The 17,820-nt window shown below is 46.1% G+C and overlaps 1 protein-coding gene across 7 annotated transcripts in view; it reads left to right on the top strand.

The window, feature by feature from the left end:
- The first annotated feature begins 3,830 nt into the window (after window positions 1-3,830).
- KIF16B (kinesin family member 16B) overlaps window positions 3,831-17,820 on the top strand; it is a 279,933-nt gene continuing 265,943 nt past the window's right edge. For 3 of the 7 annotated variants that reach the window (XM_070471914.1, XM_070471913.1, XM_070471912.1), the window contains exon 1: window positions 3,831-3,967. In XM_070471914.1, coding sequence (XP_070328015.1) covers window positions 3,921-3,967 — 47 coding nt within the window. In that variant the 5' untranslated portion in view covers window positions 3,831-3,920. The remainder of the gene's footprint in view (window positions 3,968-17,820) is intronic. The other 4 variants (XM_070471919.1, XM_070471915.1, XM_070471918.1 and 1 more) reach the window with 3 other exon arrangements.

The raw sequence follows: 17,820 nt of genomic DNA, 5'->3' as shown, positions 1-17,820 counted from the left end.
GTATTTGTTTGAGAACCTGAAGAATAGTTACTTTAGTTTTTTGACTTACTGTGTACTTCCTAAATCCAACTTAAGTCCCATGATGTACACCCACATGAAGATATTAAGTGTGCTGTGTGATATAATGCTTGAAGTTAGTACTTGCAAACAGGAAAACAGATGGGTTTCTGAGATGTCAGTTGTATTATTCTATGTTCCAATTGAAGTGTGCCAGTCTGCTGTTCATCAAGGTTTTGAAAAAGTCATACTGGTGAGAGAGTAAATCAACTTTGTTCCTTAGAGACTAGAGGAAAAATATATAACTGTACATATAGCTGATAGGAGTGTGGGTTTTTTTTTTTTCTGATAATGGTATTTCAAGATGATTCAAATATTTTGCAGTGGAGTAAACATTTCAATGCGATCTCACTTTGAAATGAAGAAGCTAAGTCTCAGGGAGTCTACATGCATCACAACTATTTGGCAGTACTGAGATTGTGAAATATTAGAGGAAAAAGAAAGAATTAAACAATAAATGAAGACCCAAACAAGCTACATCAAAACAAGAAAACAAAAGCAAACCAAAACATATATACACACACGGCTTTAAGGGTGATGGGGTCAATATTCCATTCTTATTTGATAGCATTTGGGGTTTTACTGTTTTACAATTTCCAAATTGTAGGTTCTTAAACGCTTTTGTGCCCTGGACCCTTTTGGTTGTCTGGTGAAATGTCATTTTCAGAATAACCTTTTTAAATGCGTAAAATACACGGGATGGAAAGGAAAATCAATTTTAATGAAACACAGTGAGCAAGATATAAAAAAGATAAATTTGTGATAGACTAACACATGTGGTTATATTAAATAAGATGTAGTGTCAGTCTAATGAGGACCATAATTTCAATGTAACAGTGACTTTTAACAATCTGAGAAAGCTGAAACAATTAAAATTGAACAGGAAAATCCATAATTTCTAGAGGTGTCAAAATCTCTGGTACTACTAAAGTGAATATATTTTACTTAGAGGCTATAACAGATATTTACACCCCGCCCCGCCCCCCCACCCCCCAATCCAAGTTCAGGGACCTTCTGGTAGATTTGTAACTTTGGTGCTCTCATAGTACCTGCTCCTAGGGGGTGACGCCCTCCACATCGATGCTGGACTTGCTGCCTTTGACCAATTCGGGAAATCGGCAAACTGAGCTACAACTGAGTCACCGCGCGTGCCATTCTGGAAGGCTGCCTCGCCCAACTAAGAAACCTCGTCTAACTTTTCGAGGCTAAGACGCACAGGCTTCCCAGTAATCCCAGTTGAGCCCAACCTCCAGCCTCGAGCCCCATAAATTAGGCCAGTTGAGATCAGCTGCACCCACAGAGTTTGCTGTAAAAGCAGCATCTCAGGTTTCACACCAGAGCTGTCCAATCAGAATCTGCCAGTTCACAAGTTTCTCCAGGTGACCTGTATAAGCGTTATTGTTTGCAAAGTACTCCAGAAACGTGCTTTTGACAAGTAGAGCCGCCCCCTTATCTTGGCGTTCGTCTTCCCTTTCTGAGACTTCTTTCACTCTGAGTTAGAAATGTTCTCCGGCCAAGTCTCTGTCCCACCCTGCCCAGCGTGAGTTGAAGACTTATTGCCTCACTTTTATTCAAAAGGTCCACGAGTGCTGGGTGAGGCCGAAGTGTCTACGGGGCTGCTTTGGTCTGTCTCGTCAAATGGCAAAGTCACGAAGGAATAGAGGGCTTAGAGGCAAGAGCAGCGTGTTGGAAATGAATGAATGAGTGAATGAACAAAACCTTCCGAAGAGCCAACCAGTGAAGCCCTAGACACAGAAAACAGTTTTTAATCTTGAACTCCTCCTGCAAGCTTGTGTAATTTGTTGTCTTTAAGAACCGGGCTGGCTTTGTCGGCTCTGGGCCACTCGCATGTTCTGTGCACTGAAGCCCCCGACCCGAATAGAGTGCTCCCTAGCAGGGGCGGCGGTGGCTCACGCAGACGATGGGCCGCGTCCCCCGGGAAGGCGGCCCGCGCGGTTTGTCCCCGCGCAGCTCCCATATAAGGCGGGCTCCGCCCCTGCCCGGGCATCCCCGGCGCCTCGCGAGCTTCGCCTTGCCTTTACCCCGCCCGCCGCTACCGCGCATGCCCGGCCCGCTCCGGACACCGGCGCGCCTGGTTTCCCCGCCGCTTGGGTCTAATCTGCACCCAGCTCCGCGCTCCCTAAGGGGAAAAGTTATGGGTCTTTGGGCTCTAGGAACTCGCAGGGTGCTGATTCCCGGCCAGCCTCAGGGCTCTAGGGAAGTTGACGCGGCGATTCCTCGTTTAAGTGGGTCACGTGTTTGCAGGCATCATCTCAAAGCGTGAACCAACAACCAGTTTTTCCTGATTTGTAGATAAAGCAAGAGCCTTAGAGGCGCCCAATAATGCAGACGCGGTCACCCAAAGCTAATGCTGGAGCAGAAGCTCAAACCCAGAAGACCAGCCTCCGTTTCTTGCGGCCCCCATCATAGCTGGGCTTGTGGAGGAGCAGTGCCCTCCCGCCCCCTTCCAGGCTTTCAGGGTATCCTGGGGGTGTGAAATAACGGCCAGGAGGAGATGAGGGCAGAGCATCCTTTTGTGGCCCATTAGGAACGTGGGGGCGCACTGGCTCTTGAGTATGGGCACTGCCTTCTGTGGGTTTTCCTGCCCGCCCCCCACTCCCCTTCAGCTGTAAGACCGGAGGCAGGAAGAGTGGGGTCGTGGGGTTGGGATGGGTGGGCTGAGTGGCCCAGAATGGGGCAGCAGGAGAAAGGTGGAATTGAAGTTATGGTTAATGTGGCCCGCAGGTAATCCTGTGGCTCATAGGTGGGCCCCTGGGTGTGTGTGAACGAATGCCCCAAAGAGTGTATACATGAGGGGCTGGCTGAATGAATGAAAGTGCATTCTCCGGGAGCAGGGACAGGACCTTGGACTTCATTCCTCCAAGACCCTAAGCCCCAGGAGAGAGTCGTTCCCACCCCTAATTCCTTGAAGATGGAACTGTAACATGTATGATCTCAGTCGCTAAGTCCTGTCGGACTCTTTGGAACCTCATGGACTGTAGCCCACCAGTTTCCTCTGTCCTTGGAATTCTCCAGGCAAGAATACTGAAGCAAGTTGCCATTTCTTTCTCTCGAGAATCTTCCCGACCCAGGGATGGAACCCCCGTCTCCTGCACTGCGGGGAAATTCTTTACCACTCAGTCACCTGGGAAGCCCAAACTGTAACATAAGTGCAAAAAAATTCCAATTAAGATCTGATTTCAGCCAACATAGCCATTCTTGCCGTACCCTTTTTATTTTCATTTCTTCGTATCCCTGAATTGAGAGGTCCAGAACAGGCTCAGACAGCTTCAGAGTAGTAGAGAGGGCCTGAGGAGTGGCCCACTATCCATCTGTGATAACTCTGTTCCGGTTTTAAATTGGATGAGTGAACTCCCCCGGTGGGGTAAAGCCAGGTCCTTGGTTAGGGCTGAAATACTGTTTTTGGTAATCTGACCTCAGGATTGTGGTTCTTGAGCTGGCCCTAAATTGCTGCGAACTCCTCTTTTGCCTCCTTCCAGTTTTTTCAAAGGATGAGGTTGGGTTTTAGGCTTTCTTGAAATCGCTCAGTCCCCAGCGGCCCTGAGGCTCGAACTACCTGATTTCTTGACCTCGGAAGCGGCTCCCGGGCACCGTGGCTCCGCCCCCGCGCGCCGCTAGGGCGCCGCCGAAGCGCGGAGCGCGGATCACGCGGGCCGGAGTCGCTCTGGGCATGCTCAGAGGCGGGGCCGGAGGGCAGCCGCGGCCGCGGAGTCCGGCCCGAGCGCAGGGGCAGGGGCGGGGGCAGGGGGAGGGGGCGGGAGCCGCGGGCAGCGTCTCCCTAGCCGCGGGTTGCGGCGGGCGCGGGGCCGCGCGAGCGCACGCGGGCCGGGCCGGCATGAGCGATGGCCTCGGTCAAGGTGGCCGTGAGGGTCCGGCCCATGAATCGCAGGTGAGTACAGGGCTTGGGGCGCAGGCGGCCCCCGCGTGCTTCCCCGCCCGAAGGGAGCTGGTGTCGAGCTCCCCTCTAGAGCCGTCCTGGACTTGGGGTCCAGAGCCGGTCCCCGGCCCCCCGGGCCCGGTGGTGGCCTCTGGGGCAACTTGAAGCTTTGCTCTCGCTTTTACACTGCTCCGGAGGGGACTCGGGGGGTAAAGAGTTTACGGCGCCACGGAGAAGATTCCTGTAAACTCTTCCCGGTCCTGACAATTTGAGGAAGTTTTGTCCCCCCCCCCTTTGAAAAGCATCAAGGGATCACTTTCCTGAAGGTGTAAATTCACGAGCGGGGTTACGGGGCACCGGAGCTGTGAGGCGAAGTCCCCTCAATTGTGCCAACTCAGAAGTTCTCTCACTATTATCGCTGTAACTTTTTAATTTCTTAATAAGATATGATTATGATTCACCGAACGTGAACCTTGACTTCCGATCAGTAGTTTCGCAGTCCTTAACTTCAGGTTAAAGAGCGGATGGGAAAACTTATTAAAGTTTTGCTTCCTGGGACAAGGACACTTAAGTACACGTGTTTGAAATATGCCGATGTTAATAGGGAGGTGGTTACAATTTAATCTTGAATGTTTCTACTAAATGATGCTTTTCAGAATGATTTGACTCTGCATTCTCTGAAGAATAATCTGTTCTTCCTTTTCAGTGACTATAATCACTGGCTTTAGAATAGTTACTTTTAAAATTGGTTTAGCTTTAAAGAATGAAGTGGATCTAAATAGGATGTGTCCTTCCCACTTGGTAGGAGCAGTTCACACAAGGCCATTTGTTTTTATTGGCTTCTCAAGCAAGTTGAACATTTTAACTTGCCATATGGCCTTTGCTCCTTTCCTTGTGTTGACTTTGGAGGTCATTGTTTGTTAGTTCTGACAGCTGATTGAGGCATCAGAGGATTATAAAATCAAGAGATTGATGCAGCCTTCTTTGATTCATCTGAATCTGTTTTTCTGTTGGCAGATAGGGAGTCGTTATTCTGATTTGTAACTATTGGAAACCAGTGCTTCTGTGATTTTTAAATTATTTCTAAAGCTTTTTAGGGAAGAAATTTGACTTTTTGGTAAGTCAGACATATACATTTCTATGTATATTCAGTCCTACAAAACAAATGGGCCCCATTTAGATGTTTTTAAAAGATTGTTCTCTATTTTGGATTTACATGTACAACAAATGAACCTTCTTTTCCTTATTTGAACTAAGGAAGCTTTGGAGCACATGCTACAAGATTGTGTTGAGTAACTAGAAAGCATTTATTAAGCTCCTGCCAATGCTGGAGACCTGTGTTTGATCCTGGGTCAGGAAGATCCCCTGGAGAAGGAAATGGCAACCCACTCTGGTATTCTGGCCTGGGCAATCACATGGACAGAGGAGCCTGGCAGGCTACAGTTCATGGGGTCAAAAGAGGCTGGGAAGATCCACGGAGACAGTTTGCTGGCAGAATTGACAGGAATTGGCAGTTCATTGGGTGGGAAGGTGGGGAGAGGGGAAGAATAGAGAGTCGCTAACTGAGGTTTGATGCTTAAGAAGGTGGGAGAGGTTTGGGGAAGGTGTGTTCTCTTGGGCTTTTGAGTTTCAGGAGATTCAGTAAATGTCAAACACAAGCACAGCGTCCCATTAGAATGAGTGCTCCCCCAAGTGTTGATGAGGTTCACTGTCTGAAGTGTCGGAAGGACATCCATTTCTTTGCTGGTGTCGAGAAGACTGGAAGAAAACACGAATGTCAGGTGATCTGAGGATTGGCATTTGGAAATTTTTAGCACATGGATGACAGTTTAAGAATGTTACAGTGAGGTAGTGATTTCTCAGGAGGAGAATTTTTTAAAAAAAAACATTTTGTTTATTTATTTGGCTGTGCTGGGTCTTAGTTGTGGCATGTAGGATCTGGTATGCGGGATCTAGTATCTTGATACCCTGACCCAGAGATCGGACCGAGGCCCTCTGCGTTGGGAGTGCAGAATCCTAGCCACTGGACCACCAGGGAAGTTTCTAGGAACTTATTTTTATGTATAAAGCACAGATACACAGATTAAAAAAGAAGACTGTTTACCATCAGAAGAGGGAATCAGAGGTTGGGCGCTGGGATATGCTTCTTTTTTCTGGGGGGGGGATATGCTTCTTTTCGGTTTCCAGGGAGATGACTGGCCTGTAGCGGTGTAGGAGAACCAGCACAGCGCATGGTCGTGAAAGGAAAGGAGAAGGGGCTCCCGAAAGAGGTGGTGGTGGTCGGTGTCTGGTGTTGCCAAGATGGTACTCTGCTGATGCCAGTAGGATGAGGTCTTTGGTCTAGGAGACGAGTGTTGATAACCTTCCAAAGAGCAATTTCAAGGAGAGAAAATGTTCCGGAAGTTGGCAGTGAAGTGGAAAGAGATATATTAATGGCCAACCAGAAATGCTTGGCTTAACTCATAAGGAAAGAGGTGCAGGTTATAACATTTGTAAGAAACCATTTTTCACCAGTGAGATTGGTGAATATTAGCTGAACTTCGAGTGTTGGTGATGGGATCATAAAAGGGTCAACACCTTTGAAACTTTCATGTTGGGAAATTTGACAGTAGCTGTCAAGATGTGAAATTTATAAACTCTTTGGTTGAGAAATTTCATTTCTAAGATTTTATTTTATAGATTGTGTTCCTGTCTACCAAGAGGTATGTGTAAGGATATTTCTGCATCATTCTTTGTATAACAACAACAAAAAAATCATAAATGACCTAAGTGTACAGTAATGGGGGAATTTTAAAATTGTGGCCTAGTCATTTGGTAGAATACAATTTAATACTTATAAAAGACTCTTAGGATCTTTGTCTTAAAAAGAGTTCCAAGATAGAGAATTAAGTAAGAAAAGCAAGATACTCAAAGATGCATACACTGTTGTAGAGTTGTTAAAAATGTACACATACATGCACACACATGGCCGTATCTGTATAGAGTGATTCGCAAGAAGCCTGACAGCTAACTCCGGGGAGGAGAGCTGATGAAGAGTCTATTAGGCCAGGATAGAAGACGTTTTTTTTGCTTTCACTATTTGAGATTTTACTTTGCTCTTGGTAGTTTTATAATTAATAATTCAAAACTTGTTTATGTAATTTTAAAGAGTTATCCAAGAAGTCATTGGTGCCACAGAAAGAATTTTTAGCTCATTGTCCAGGAGGTTTGAAGGAAGTTTTTAAAAGAATTTTCCCCCAGTTTGGTTGAGATGTGATTGACATATTTATAAGTATCAGATATACGGCATAATAACTTGACTTGTATATGTTGTGAAATAATTACCACAATAAGGTTAGTTAATATCCATCATCTCATGTTGTTCCAAAAAAGAGAAAAAAATCTTTTTTCCCTTGTGATGAAAACTGTTAGGATACCTTTCAGAGGTATTAACTATGGTCATCATGTTGTACATTATATCCTCAGGACTTATCTTATAACTGAAAGCTTGTGACTTTTGACCCCCATCAGGGCCATCTATACAGTAGTTCTCTTTCTCTGACTGCCCTCAAGATTCATCTGTGTTGTTGCAAATGGCAGGATTTCCTTCTTTTTCATGGCTGGGTAATATTCACATATTCATATTTATGTGTGTGTGTGTGGTCATGTCTTCTTTACCCATTCATCTATTGATGGGCCCTTAAGTTGTTTCCCTGTCTTGGCTTTTGCAAATGAGGGTACAAGCCCGAAGGCAAATAGGAAGCAGCCAGTAGGAAGGAGAGGCCTGGGGTGATAGGGCGGTTGGGTTGCATCCTGTTGAAGGATGGGGCAAGGGGGTGAGATACTGACTGGGTTGCATCCTGTTGAAGGATGGGGCAAGGGGGTGAGATACTGACTCTGAGCCAGGAGCCTGTGTGGTCACCAGTCCTCTGAAGAGGCCCCCAGTGCTTGATTAAGGACAAAATGTGATGCATTCCTTTTTAATAATTGTCCAGGAGGAGGAAACTTCTTCCTCTCCCTGTTGGTGAGTTCTTGTGGCTGGTCTAATAATGAAATTGATGCAAAGTTAATAGGCGGAAAAGAAACAAACTTGTAAGGAATTGATAGGTCAAAGAACCTTAGGTTTTGTGTGCCCAATTAGTGAGGAATCTAAACAGGGTTTGGGCTTGGGGGTGGTTGTTTCTTTGCTAAGTGGTGTCTGGCTCTTTGTGAGCCTGTGGACTGTAGCCCACCAGGGCCGTTTGTCCATGGCACTTCCCAGGCAAGAATACTGAAGTGGATTGCCATTTCCTTCTCCGGGGGATCTTCCTGACTCAGCGATTGAACCTGCACCTCCTATATTGACTGAGCCCCCAGGGAAGCCCCTTGGGGTAGCACATTAAAGAAAGAACAAGGTCCAGAATCCCCTGTCTTTGGCAGGAGGGGTGTCCTTCCACCTCCGCAGGCAGGGCGTATGCCTTTCCCATGGATGATTGATTTCTTGCTTTTGGGGAGTTTAGGGAGACAGAGAGGAGGGTCAGAGTGTCCCTCATAGATTGACCATTTCTTAAGTAACTTTAATTCAAAACAATCAATATGCCATGGAGATGCATTTTGGGGTGGCCCCCCTGAACCCCAGCACTACCTTGTGGCTTTTGGTTATGTGGCAGAAGTAGTAGTTTGAGGTTTGAAAAAGCCATTACGTTCCATCAAGTAACAGCCTCTCCATTTATTGAGAGTTTTCTCTGGACCGGTGGTGCAGAAGCTCATTTAATCTTTCTCACAATATCAACAGGTAGAGGCTGTGATTATCATGCCATTTTCCAGACTGAGGAAGATAGTTAACTTGTACAAAAGTCAGTTTCCTAGGACAGTCACAGCTATGCTTTATAACATGAATAAAATGTCAGCAGACACTTCATTCATTCATAATTTTTGTGGGCAAAAGCTTACTATTTATGTACTGTCTCTTCCTTTTTCTTGGTGATTTCTTCCCCTGGTCTGATGCCTCATCTTTTCTTTTTTGACTGGTTTCATTTTTTACAGTCTTACAAGATAGATTTTTTTTTTTCCTTCTGAAGAGTTAGCAAAATAATAATTTGGGAACTAATTTGTCCATTTCTTGTCAGTTTCAGTTGCTTGTTTTTTCCTGGAAACACTAGGTGATTCCTCAGAGTCATCCATCCTATCTACCAGGGTTACATGGTCGGGGTCTGAGGGCAGACGGCCTGGGTTCCAGTTTTAGCTGTCATTTACCAGCTGGGTACCTTTGAGAAAGAGGCTTAATTGTCCTAAGCCCCAATTTTTACACCTGCAAAATGGTGATGATAATTATATATATCTTATAAAATCTTTTGTGAGACAAGGTCTTTTCCAAATACTTTTTACCATGACTCACAGTAAGAAACACATTGAAAATGGAAGCCCTGTAGATATGTAAAAGATTTATGAAGTGTTACATGCAAGTCACTCATAGTTTTGATTTTATCCTATTCTGTCTCATTTTAAAAATTTTCTATTAAAATTTTTTTAAAAATTAATTTTTTGGGCACATTTTGGGGCATGTGGGATCCTAGGTCCCTGACCAGGATCGCACCCACAGCCCCAGCAGTGGAAGCCCGGGGTCTCAACTACTGGACCTCTAGGGAAACCCCCCAAATTTCTATTTTTAGGTCTACTAAATTGACTGTAAGATCTACTGATGAGTTGCAGTTGGCAGTGTGAAGAACACTCATGAGGTTCGAGATACATGCATGGGGCAAAGCTCTACACGTGGTGCCTGGCGTATAGCATGGGCTCTGTGAAGACTGCTGCTGCTAAGTCGCTTCAGTCGTATCCGACTCTGTGCGACCCCACAGACTGCAGCCCACCAGGCTCCCCCATCCCTGGGACTCTCCAGGCAAGAACACTAGAGTGGGCTGCCCTGTCCTTCTCCAGTGCATGAAAGTGAAAAGTGAAAGTGAAGTCGCTCAGTCGTGTCCTGACTTAGCGACCCATGGACTGCAGCCCACCAGGCTCCTCCGTCCATGGGATTTTCCAGGCAAGTGTACTGGAGTGGGCTGCCACGGCTGCTGTTATTGCTGTTAGTTTTAGAATTTCATGATCGTACCTTTATGCAATAGCTTGTATTTTAAAAATGTTCTCCCCCCCGATTTTTTTTTGTTGAGTGCTGGCAGCAGAACGGATGTTAGCTTTGTCATCTGACAAGGCCGGTCCACCCCACACCTTCTATCCATGCCTGTTCTTAGCCTCTCTTCCGGATTAGCCTCTCAGGTGGAACTTGCTGTCGTGTCTGTCAAGTTGAAAGGAAAGGAAAACAGGCCTTCTGACTGGGCTTGATGTCTCTAGGCTCTGCTGGGGTCTTCCCGTTTGGAGAGCAGGCGTGGCGGGGAAGGTGGCTCCGCGGAGGCCTCTGCGATCTGCTTCGGCCCCAGCCTCGGGTGGGAGGCGTCTGTGCAGCCGCTGCCTCGCTTGCGCCAGGCACGCGCTCGCTTCTTCACCTTGGCCGCTTCCTTTCCCCCTGCCGCCAACTCACTGACAGGCTTTGCGGGGGGGCCCCCACGTGACAGAGGGGAGACGGGACAGCCCGCAGATAATCAAGCGGGCTGAGCTGGCTCCGCCTCTCTCCGGGGCCCTCTGGGCACTTGTCCTCCTGGGCTCACTGATGGCCGAGCTGCTGGCGGAGAAGTCAGGGCCGCAGCCACACACGCTGGCAGGGACGGAATCCGCGTGTGGTTGTCGGGGCCTCCAGGGGGCTCTGGAGGCTGGAGGCAGAGGTCTCGTAGCTTCCCGGGGTCCCTTCGACGAGAGAGTGGAGACTGAATTGAGCCCTGAAGAAGGGGTGTCAGCGGCCACCATTTAAGGAGGGTCTGTGAAGTGCTTGACTGACTGATGCCCTTTGAAAGGTAGCATAGTCCCTCCGTTCTGCAGATGAGGACGAAGGCTCAGAGACCCAGACAGCCTGCCTGAGGTCACACAGCTCGGTCGTGGTGGAGAATGGGTTCCCCCTCATAGTACAGAAGGCTCAGATGAGGACAGGCGGGGATGCCTGGCAGATGGCACTGAATTACAGTTACCGGGGATCTTAGATGAACTGGCGATTTTGCTAAGGATTGGTTGAGAGGTTGGTACGCAGGGTTTTCTGCGGACATTTCTTTGTTCAGCTTGGGAGTTGGGGCTTTTATAGTCCCGTCTTGTGCTGGCTAGTGTCGTAGCCTGTGACTGTGTGCAGCTACTTATATTAACATTAAATAAGATGTAAAATGTAGTTTCTTAGCTGTACAAGTCACATTTCAAGTGCTCAGTGTCTGCATGTGGAGCAGGGCATGTCCGTCCTCGTGGACACTTCCGGTGGACGGGAAGGCTGGCCGGGCTGGGTTTGACCCCCAGCTCTGCTGCGTCCTCGCTCTGGGTCTGGTGCTTTACCCAGGTGCTCTGGGCTTCAGTTTCTTCACCTGTGAGGTGGAGATTGTCTCGGGAGCCCCTCGTGGGGCTGAGATGGTTTTTGCATGAAGTAACCCTTGCTAACAGTATCAGGCCTCAGCGTAAGGGCCCTGTAAATACTGGTTGCTCTTTTTAGGCGCTGGGAGCTGCTGATGGCTTTTCAGAAGTTTCGTCCAATAGCAGTGTAGAGAAGTACTACTCCGACCAGCTCTAGCAACAGTGAGCACTGGTTGACTGTTTCCCGAGGGTGGTGCTGAGTGCCTTTTTTGCCCTACTGTCCCACTGACTTTGCTGCCGTGTTCTGGGCTGCAAGGCCCCGATGTCTGTGGAGGGTGCAGACGTTCAGAGAACTGGAGTGTGACTGGGAGGGCTGGGACTCTGGATGAGGCTGGAGTTCTGAGTAATAGGAAGGGGCATGAGATCGCAACTTATGAACAGGACCCTGAAAAGGCTTTCACAGTATTGTTTTGATTGTGAAAATAATGTGTGCTTATAAAAAGTGTGTGCGAAAAGTGTACCCAAGAAATCAAATCGAAAATTGCTCATAATTTCCTGATCCAGAGATGATCCAAAATTCTGGTGCATTTGAATCCAGTCTTTTTTTTTCCCTGATTGTGTAGCAGCATAATGTATAACTGTTTTATATCTTGTGTTTTGCATTTGCAAGAAACATTCTGAAGACCTGTCAGTAGGGCGTAGAGAGGGGAAGAGCCAGATGACTGAGTGGCTGAGTGGGCCCTGTTAAGTGGAGGCATGACCTTTCCCAAGGGTAGCATGTGGGCTGAGCAGGTTGGAGTAAAGGGCCTCGGTGGTGAATTGAGTTGGCTTAGGATGCTGGAGGGGGATCCAGGCAGTAGGCACCCTGGGTGGGTAGCTGTGGGGCCCACCCTGCGGGGAGACTCCCCGGGGAGCGCTGTGCTGGCGCTGACCCTGACTCCTGGAGTCTGGGGCAGATGGAGGCTTTTTCCTTTCTTTTAGGAAAGACTTGACTTCCTCCTCTTTCAGGTGGAGTTGACAGGTAACCTGAAGCAAATGACTAGTGTTTTTTTTCATACACAAAATTTAAAACTATCTTAATATGTTTGATGCACTTGCACTTGTGAGTACCAGAAGTTTGAAATATATTAAGTGACTTGAGTATTTAGTAAGTGTAATTTCATATTAAACTTTGCTTTATTTTATTCATGGCATCTGTGTGTGTGTGTGTTTGTGTCAGAGGTTATTTTATAATGTCCACTGGTGCAATGTAGAGAGAGCGCTTCGGTCTAAAGCTGATTTAGCCTACACAGTCTTGTTTCATGATTAATTTTCTAATTATTTCAATAGCTTTTTCTGTTTTTGTGGATCCTGGAATTGGGACGCAGTCTTGCTAAGGCCTGTTTTGTGGGAGGAAATATGTTATACTTCTGGCCTGGGGCTGATGTGACCACGCCCCAGCACCCCCATCCCCTCCCCAGGGCGGGGCCTCCAGTTGGTCTCGGTGGCCTGGATTGCCTGGAGAAACCCCTGATGGAAAGGTAGTCCTTTTCCCCTTGGATTCAGCCCAGTGACTTGCGTCAGACACAGGGGAGGGACCGCCAGAGGGGCCTGGGTGGGTCCCTTCTCTTCCTTCAACTCTGCACCGAGCTTGTGTTTCCTGCTCTGTTCATTTCCAAGCATATTCATTATTCATTGTTGCTGCCCAGCGGAGGGGAAGGAACTGTTCTCTGTCATCAGCAGTCTCTTCATAGAAACGTGAAGCAAATTTCAACATAGAATTTAAAGTCAGTTGAGAAAGTGCTTTCACTGTGATAGTGTTGGTAAGTGATTTTTGTCATCAATTACTGTTTCTAGGCACTCACTCACTAGGAACTCTGCTAAATCATTTGCCATCATTATCTAATTTAATTCTTGACAACAGTCTGCAGGAGTGAATATTTTTAGCTCCACTTTATAGATGAGGAAACTGGGGATTAGAGAAAGATCAGGTTCTGGCTCAAATACCACTTCTTCCGAGAAGTCTTTATCACACTGAATTGGTCATCTGGCTTCATGGCCTTTACCATTGAGTTTTGCGTGTGTGCATGTGAAAGGATTTTTGTTTGATTTCTTGTTCATCGTCTCCCTGCTTCTTGCACGTAAACTCCCTGAAAACTGGTGACCTTCTCAGGTCTGTGCGTGGCTGTTTTCTGAGGGCCCAGAACGGCGCCTGGCAGGGATGGGCACCCAGAACGTACTTGCTGCGTTAATGACTGTCACCTCCGCCCCAGTCTCTCAGTTCGTGGATGCATATAAGGAGTCAGCATCCTTGGGGTGCCTCACATTGCTCCCTGTGAGTGCAGGGGAATCTTGATCTTCTGTTAGATGTTAGGGGATGGGGTGGTGGGAGCGGGCCAAGGAAAGGCCTCGGTGAAGACAAGGACGGCTTTGGGCTTTCCCTGTGTATGAGGTTGAAAAAGTGAAACTGAGAGTGTTAGCCGCTCAGTCGAGCTTGACCCTTTGTGACCCCATGGACTATTGCCTGCTAGGCTCCTCTGTCCATGTGACTCTCCAGGCAAGAATCCTGGAGTGGGTAGTCCTTCCCTTCTCCAGGGGATCTTCCCAACCCAGGGATTGAACTCTGGTCTCCCAGATTGCAGACAGATCCTTTACCATCTGACCCACCAGGGAAGCCCATGTATTAAGTTAATTATAAACAATACATATCAAATTTGTGTTATGTTTATCTCTTAAGGTTAGAGGATTGATATGTGTTTTGTGGTTTATGGGACAGAACTTGTTCCTTTGGAAAAAAATTTTTTTTTAAAAACTTAAAATAGTTATACAGTAACGTTGCTATATATGCTTCCCCCAGCTTCCTTGGAATCAGCATTGTGTGTAACCATGGTGCAGTTGTTAGGACCAAGGTATTAACAAGGGCAGTCCTGGTAACTGGACGTGGTTTTCCCACTAACGTCCTCCTTCTCTTTCGGGATCCAGTGCACGATCCCACGTGCTATTTAGTTGCTTTGTCTCCTTAAACTCTGCTGGTCAGTGAGTTTCTGAGACTCGAGTGCCAGTGAGTTATTTAGTAGCGTTGCTGTTCGGTCACTCAGTTGTGTCCGACTCTCTGTGACCCCATGGACTGTAGCATGCCAGGCTTCCTTGTTCTTCACTGTCTTGGAATTTGCTCAAACTCATGTCCATCAAGTCAGTGATGTCATCCAACCGTCTCATCCTCTGTTGCCCCCTTCTCTCATCCTCAGTCTTTCCCAGCATCAGGGTTTTTTCCAATGAGTCAGTTCTTCACATCAGGTGGCCAAAGTATTGGAGTTTCAGTATCACTCCTTCCAGTGAGTATTCAGCGTTGATTTCCTTTAGGATTGACTGGTTTGATCTTCAAGGAGATCAGCCTTCTTTATGGTCCAGCCCTCATATCCGTACATGACTACTGGAAAAACCATAGCATTGACTGAACAGACCTTTGTCAGCTAAGTGGTGTCTTTGCTTTTTAACATGCTGTCTAGGTTTGTCATAGCTTTTCTTCCAAGAAGCAAGCATATTTTAATTTCATGGCTACCGTCACTGTCCGCAGTGATTTGGGAGCCCAAGAAAATAAAGTCTGTCACTGCTTCCAGTTTTTCCCCATCTCTGTGCTATGAAGTGATGGGACTGGATGCCATGATCTTCGTTTTTTGAATGTTGAGTTTGAAGCCATCTTTTTCACTCTTCTCTTTCACCTTCATCAAGATGCTCTTTAGTTCCTTTCAGTTTCTGCCATTAGGATGGTGTCATCTGCATATCTGAGATTATTGATTTTTCCCCTGGCAGTCTTGATTCCAGCTTGTGCCTCATCTGGTCTGGTGTTTCTCATGATGTACTCTCATGTGAGTTAAATAAGCAGGGTGACGATATACAGCCTTGATGGACTCCTTTCTCAGCTTTGAACCAGTGCGTTGTTCCATGTCTGGTTCTAACTGATGCTTCTTGACCTGCATACGGGTTTCTTAGGAGGCAGGTAAGGTAGTCTGGTATTCTCATTTCTTTAAGAATATGCTATAGTTTGTTGTGATCCACAATCAAAGGCTTCTGTGTAGTCAAGCAGAAGCAGATGTTTTCTGGAATTCCCTTGCTTTTTTCTATGATCCAGCAGATGTTCCATCTCTGTTTCCTCTGTCTTTTCTAAATCCAACTTGTATACCTGGAAGTTCTCAGTTCATGGCGTGTTGAAGCCCAGCTTGAAGGATTTTGAGCATTACCTTGCTAGCATGTGAAATGAGTGCAGTTGTGAGGTAGTTTGATCATTCTTTGGCGTTGAATATCTTTGGGATTGGAGTGTAAACTGACCTTTTCCAGTCCTGTGGCCACTGCTGAGTTTTCCAAATTTGCTGGCGTATTGAGTGCAGCACTTAAACAGCATCATCTTTCAGGATTTGAAATCGCTCAACTGGAATTCTATCACCTCCACTATCTTTGTTCTTAATGTCCCTCAGTTTGAGTTTCTCTGACATTTTGTCATGATTGAAGTTATTCAGTTCTGGCGTATGGAGAATTTATAGAATGCCACGTAAGTGCCCTTCATCTCCCATCATGGTTTGTAATGCCAGTGTTTCCTGTTACTGGTGATGTTGACTTTGGTCCCTTGGTCAAGGTGGTGTCCACTGTATTGTTACATTTTTTCCTTTCTGTAATTAATGCATATCTGAAGGAAATACTTTGCAGGAAAAGTTTTTGCCTTCAGCTTGCAACAGTATTTATTTATTTTTTTGCCTGTGGGAACATTTCAGATTTTCTGATAAAAGTTCCTGTGAATATAAGCTTCATTTGAAACATTTTTCTGCCTCTGAGTTAGTGAAAAAGGATTCAGTTCAGTTCAGTTGTTTAGTCATGTCCAACTCTTTGTGACCCTATGAACCGCAGCATGCCAGGCCTCCCTGTCCATCACCAACTCCCGGAGTTCACCCAAACCCATGTCCATTGTGTCGGTGATGCCATCCAACCATCTCATCCTCTGTCGTCCCCTTCTCCTCCGGCCCTCAGGAGAAGGGGCCGGAGGAAAAAGGATTACTCATGTTTAAAATGAAGGACATTCGTGCTTTGGAATGCTGATGATGATTGTACAGGACTATGCACTTAGAACGTCTGCAGTAAATCATTTATCAGCCTAGTGCATGCTGATGTTTTCTACTCTCTACTGTTTCATTTTTTAAAAAAAGACAGTTATTATCCACTAAACTGATTTTATCATCGGCAGTTTGAAAACCCTAGTGTAGTTAATTCATTATTCAGAGCAGAACTTGGTAAAATCTGATTTTTCTATGTGAGAGAACTTTGAAATTAGGATATTATTAGAAAGTGGGTCCTCTTTCCTTGGGGAAACTGGGGATCGGGGTTGGGCTTTTGATCCCAAGAGGATAAATAAAGCCTAGAGTGTGAATTTTCAGCCAAAGAATCTAGGATTTTGAGCCGACCGTGGGATGTCCACTGTCAGGAGCTTTCTTTCGCAAGCCCTGTGTCCTCCTGGTCTTGGGGTCTCTTGCCTGGGTGCACCTCCAGATTCTTACTTTCAGGGTTTGTTAAACAGAGTCTAAATCATCACCTTGACTCAGCTTGGAGCATAGGTAAGTCACTTTGTGAGTTCCCTCTGAGTGGGACTTGAACTTTCCCAGGAAGCTTTCAAGAAAAACCATTCAGGTTGATGGAGACTAGCTCGGAAGTGAAGCATGTTGCAGAGATAAAGCTTCTAAAATATTAGCTTTTGGTCTGTTCGCTTCCTTTTTGTAAAGTTAGTGTTTTTATAGGAGTTATCTCTGCTTGGTCAGATAGAAGGGCAACTTTGAGAAAAACATCTGTAGCCCTGGGCTGGTGCTCATGTATGGTGATCCAGTTGAGATGTTTTTCTTCTGTTTTGAAAAACATTAAAAAATTTTTCATTTTGAAATATGTACAAAAGTTTCAAAAATAGTGCAGTGTTCACATGTATCTTTCACCTTGTACAATTTTAGTATAATTAAAAACCAGGCGAGGAACTTGATACAGTATTATTCAGCAGTGTGATTCATCCAGATTTCCCAAGTTTCCCCCACAGAATCTTTTTCTCTGGTCTAAGATCTCAGGACATTTAGTTGTCTTGTAAAATATTTCCTTTTTTAGCTTCTCCTGTTCTTAGGGTCTGTCCTTTGACTGTACTGATACACTGTATTAAGGGTGAGAGTAGGTACCCTTCTCCCAGGCCCCAGTACCTCTGTCTACTTGAAGGACTGAGGACTTTCGTCTGCTGGCATCCTTGATTATTTGACCTGCTGACCCCTTGGTTGGATTAGATGTTCCACATGTCAATGAAAAGGACAGTTGGGGACCTTTAATCCTCGATGGGACTTTTCCCCAAGAGAACATTATTTCTAGTGGTAACTTAACTCGTACTTCCTACTAACAGCTTTCAGATTTTCTGTTCTTTCTGATAACTAATAAATGAATTAAGGACCAGTGGAAGGAATTTATTCTTT

The sequence above is a fragment of the Odocoileus virginianus genome, chromosome 9 (assembly GCF_023699985.2).
Source record: "Odocoileus virginianus isolate 20LAN1187 ecotype Illinois chromosome 9, Ovbor_1.2, whole genome shotgun sequence".
Classification (NCBI taxonomy): Eukaryota; Metazoa; Chordata; class Mammalia; order Artiodactyla; family Cervidae; genus Odocoileus; species Odocoileus virginianus.
Note: the sequence above shows the minus strand (reverse complement) of the source record. Positions and strands in the feature narration are given on the sequence as shown.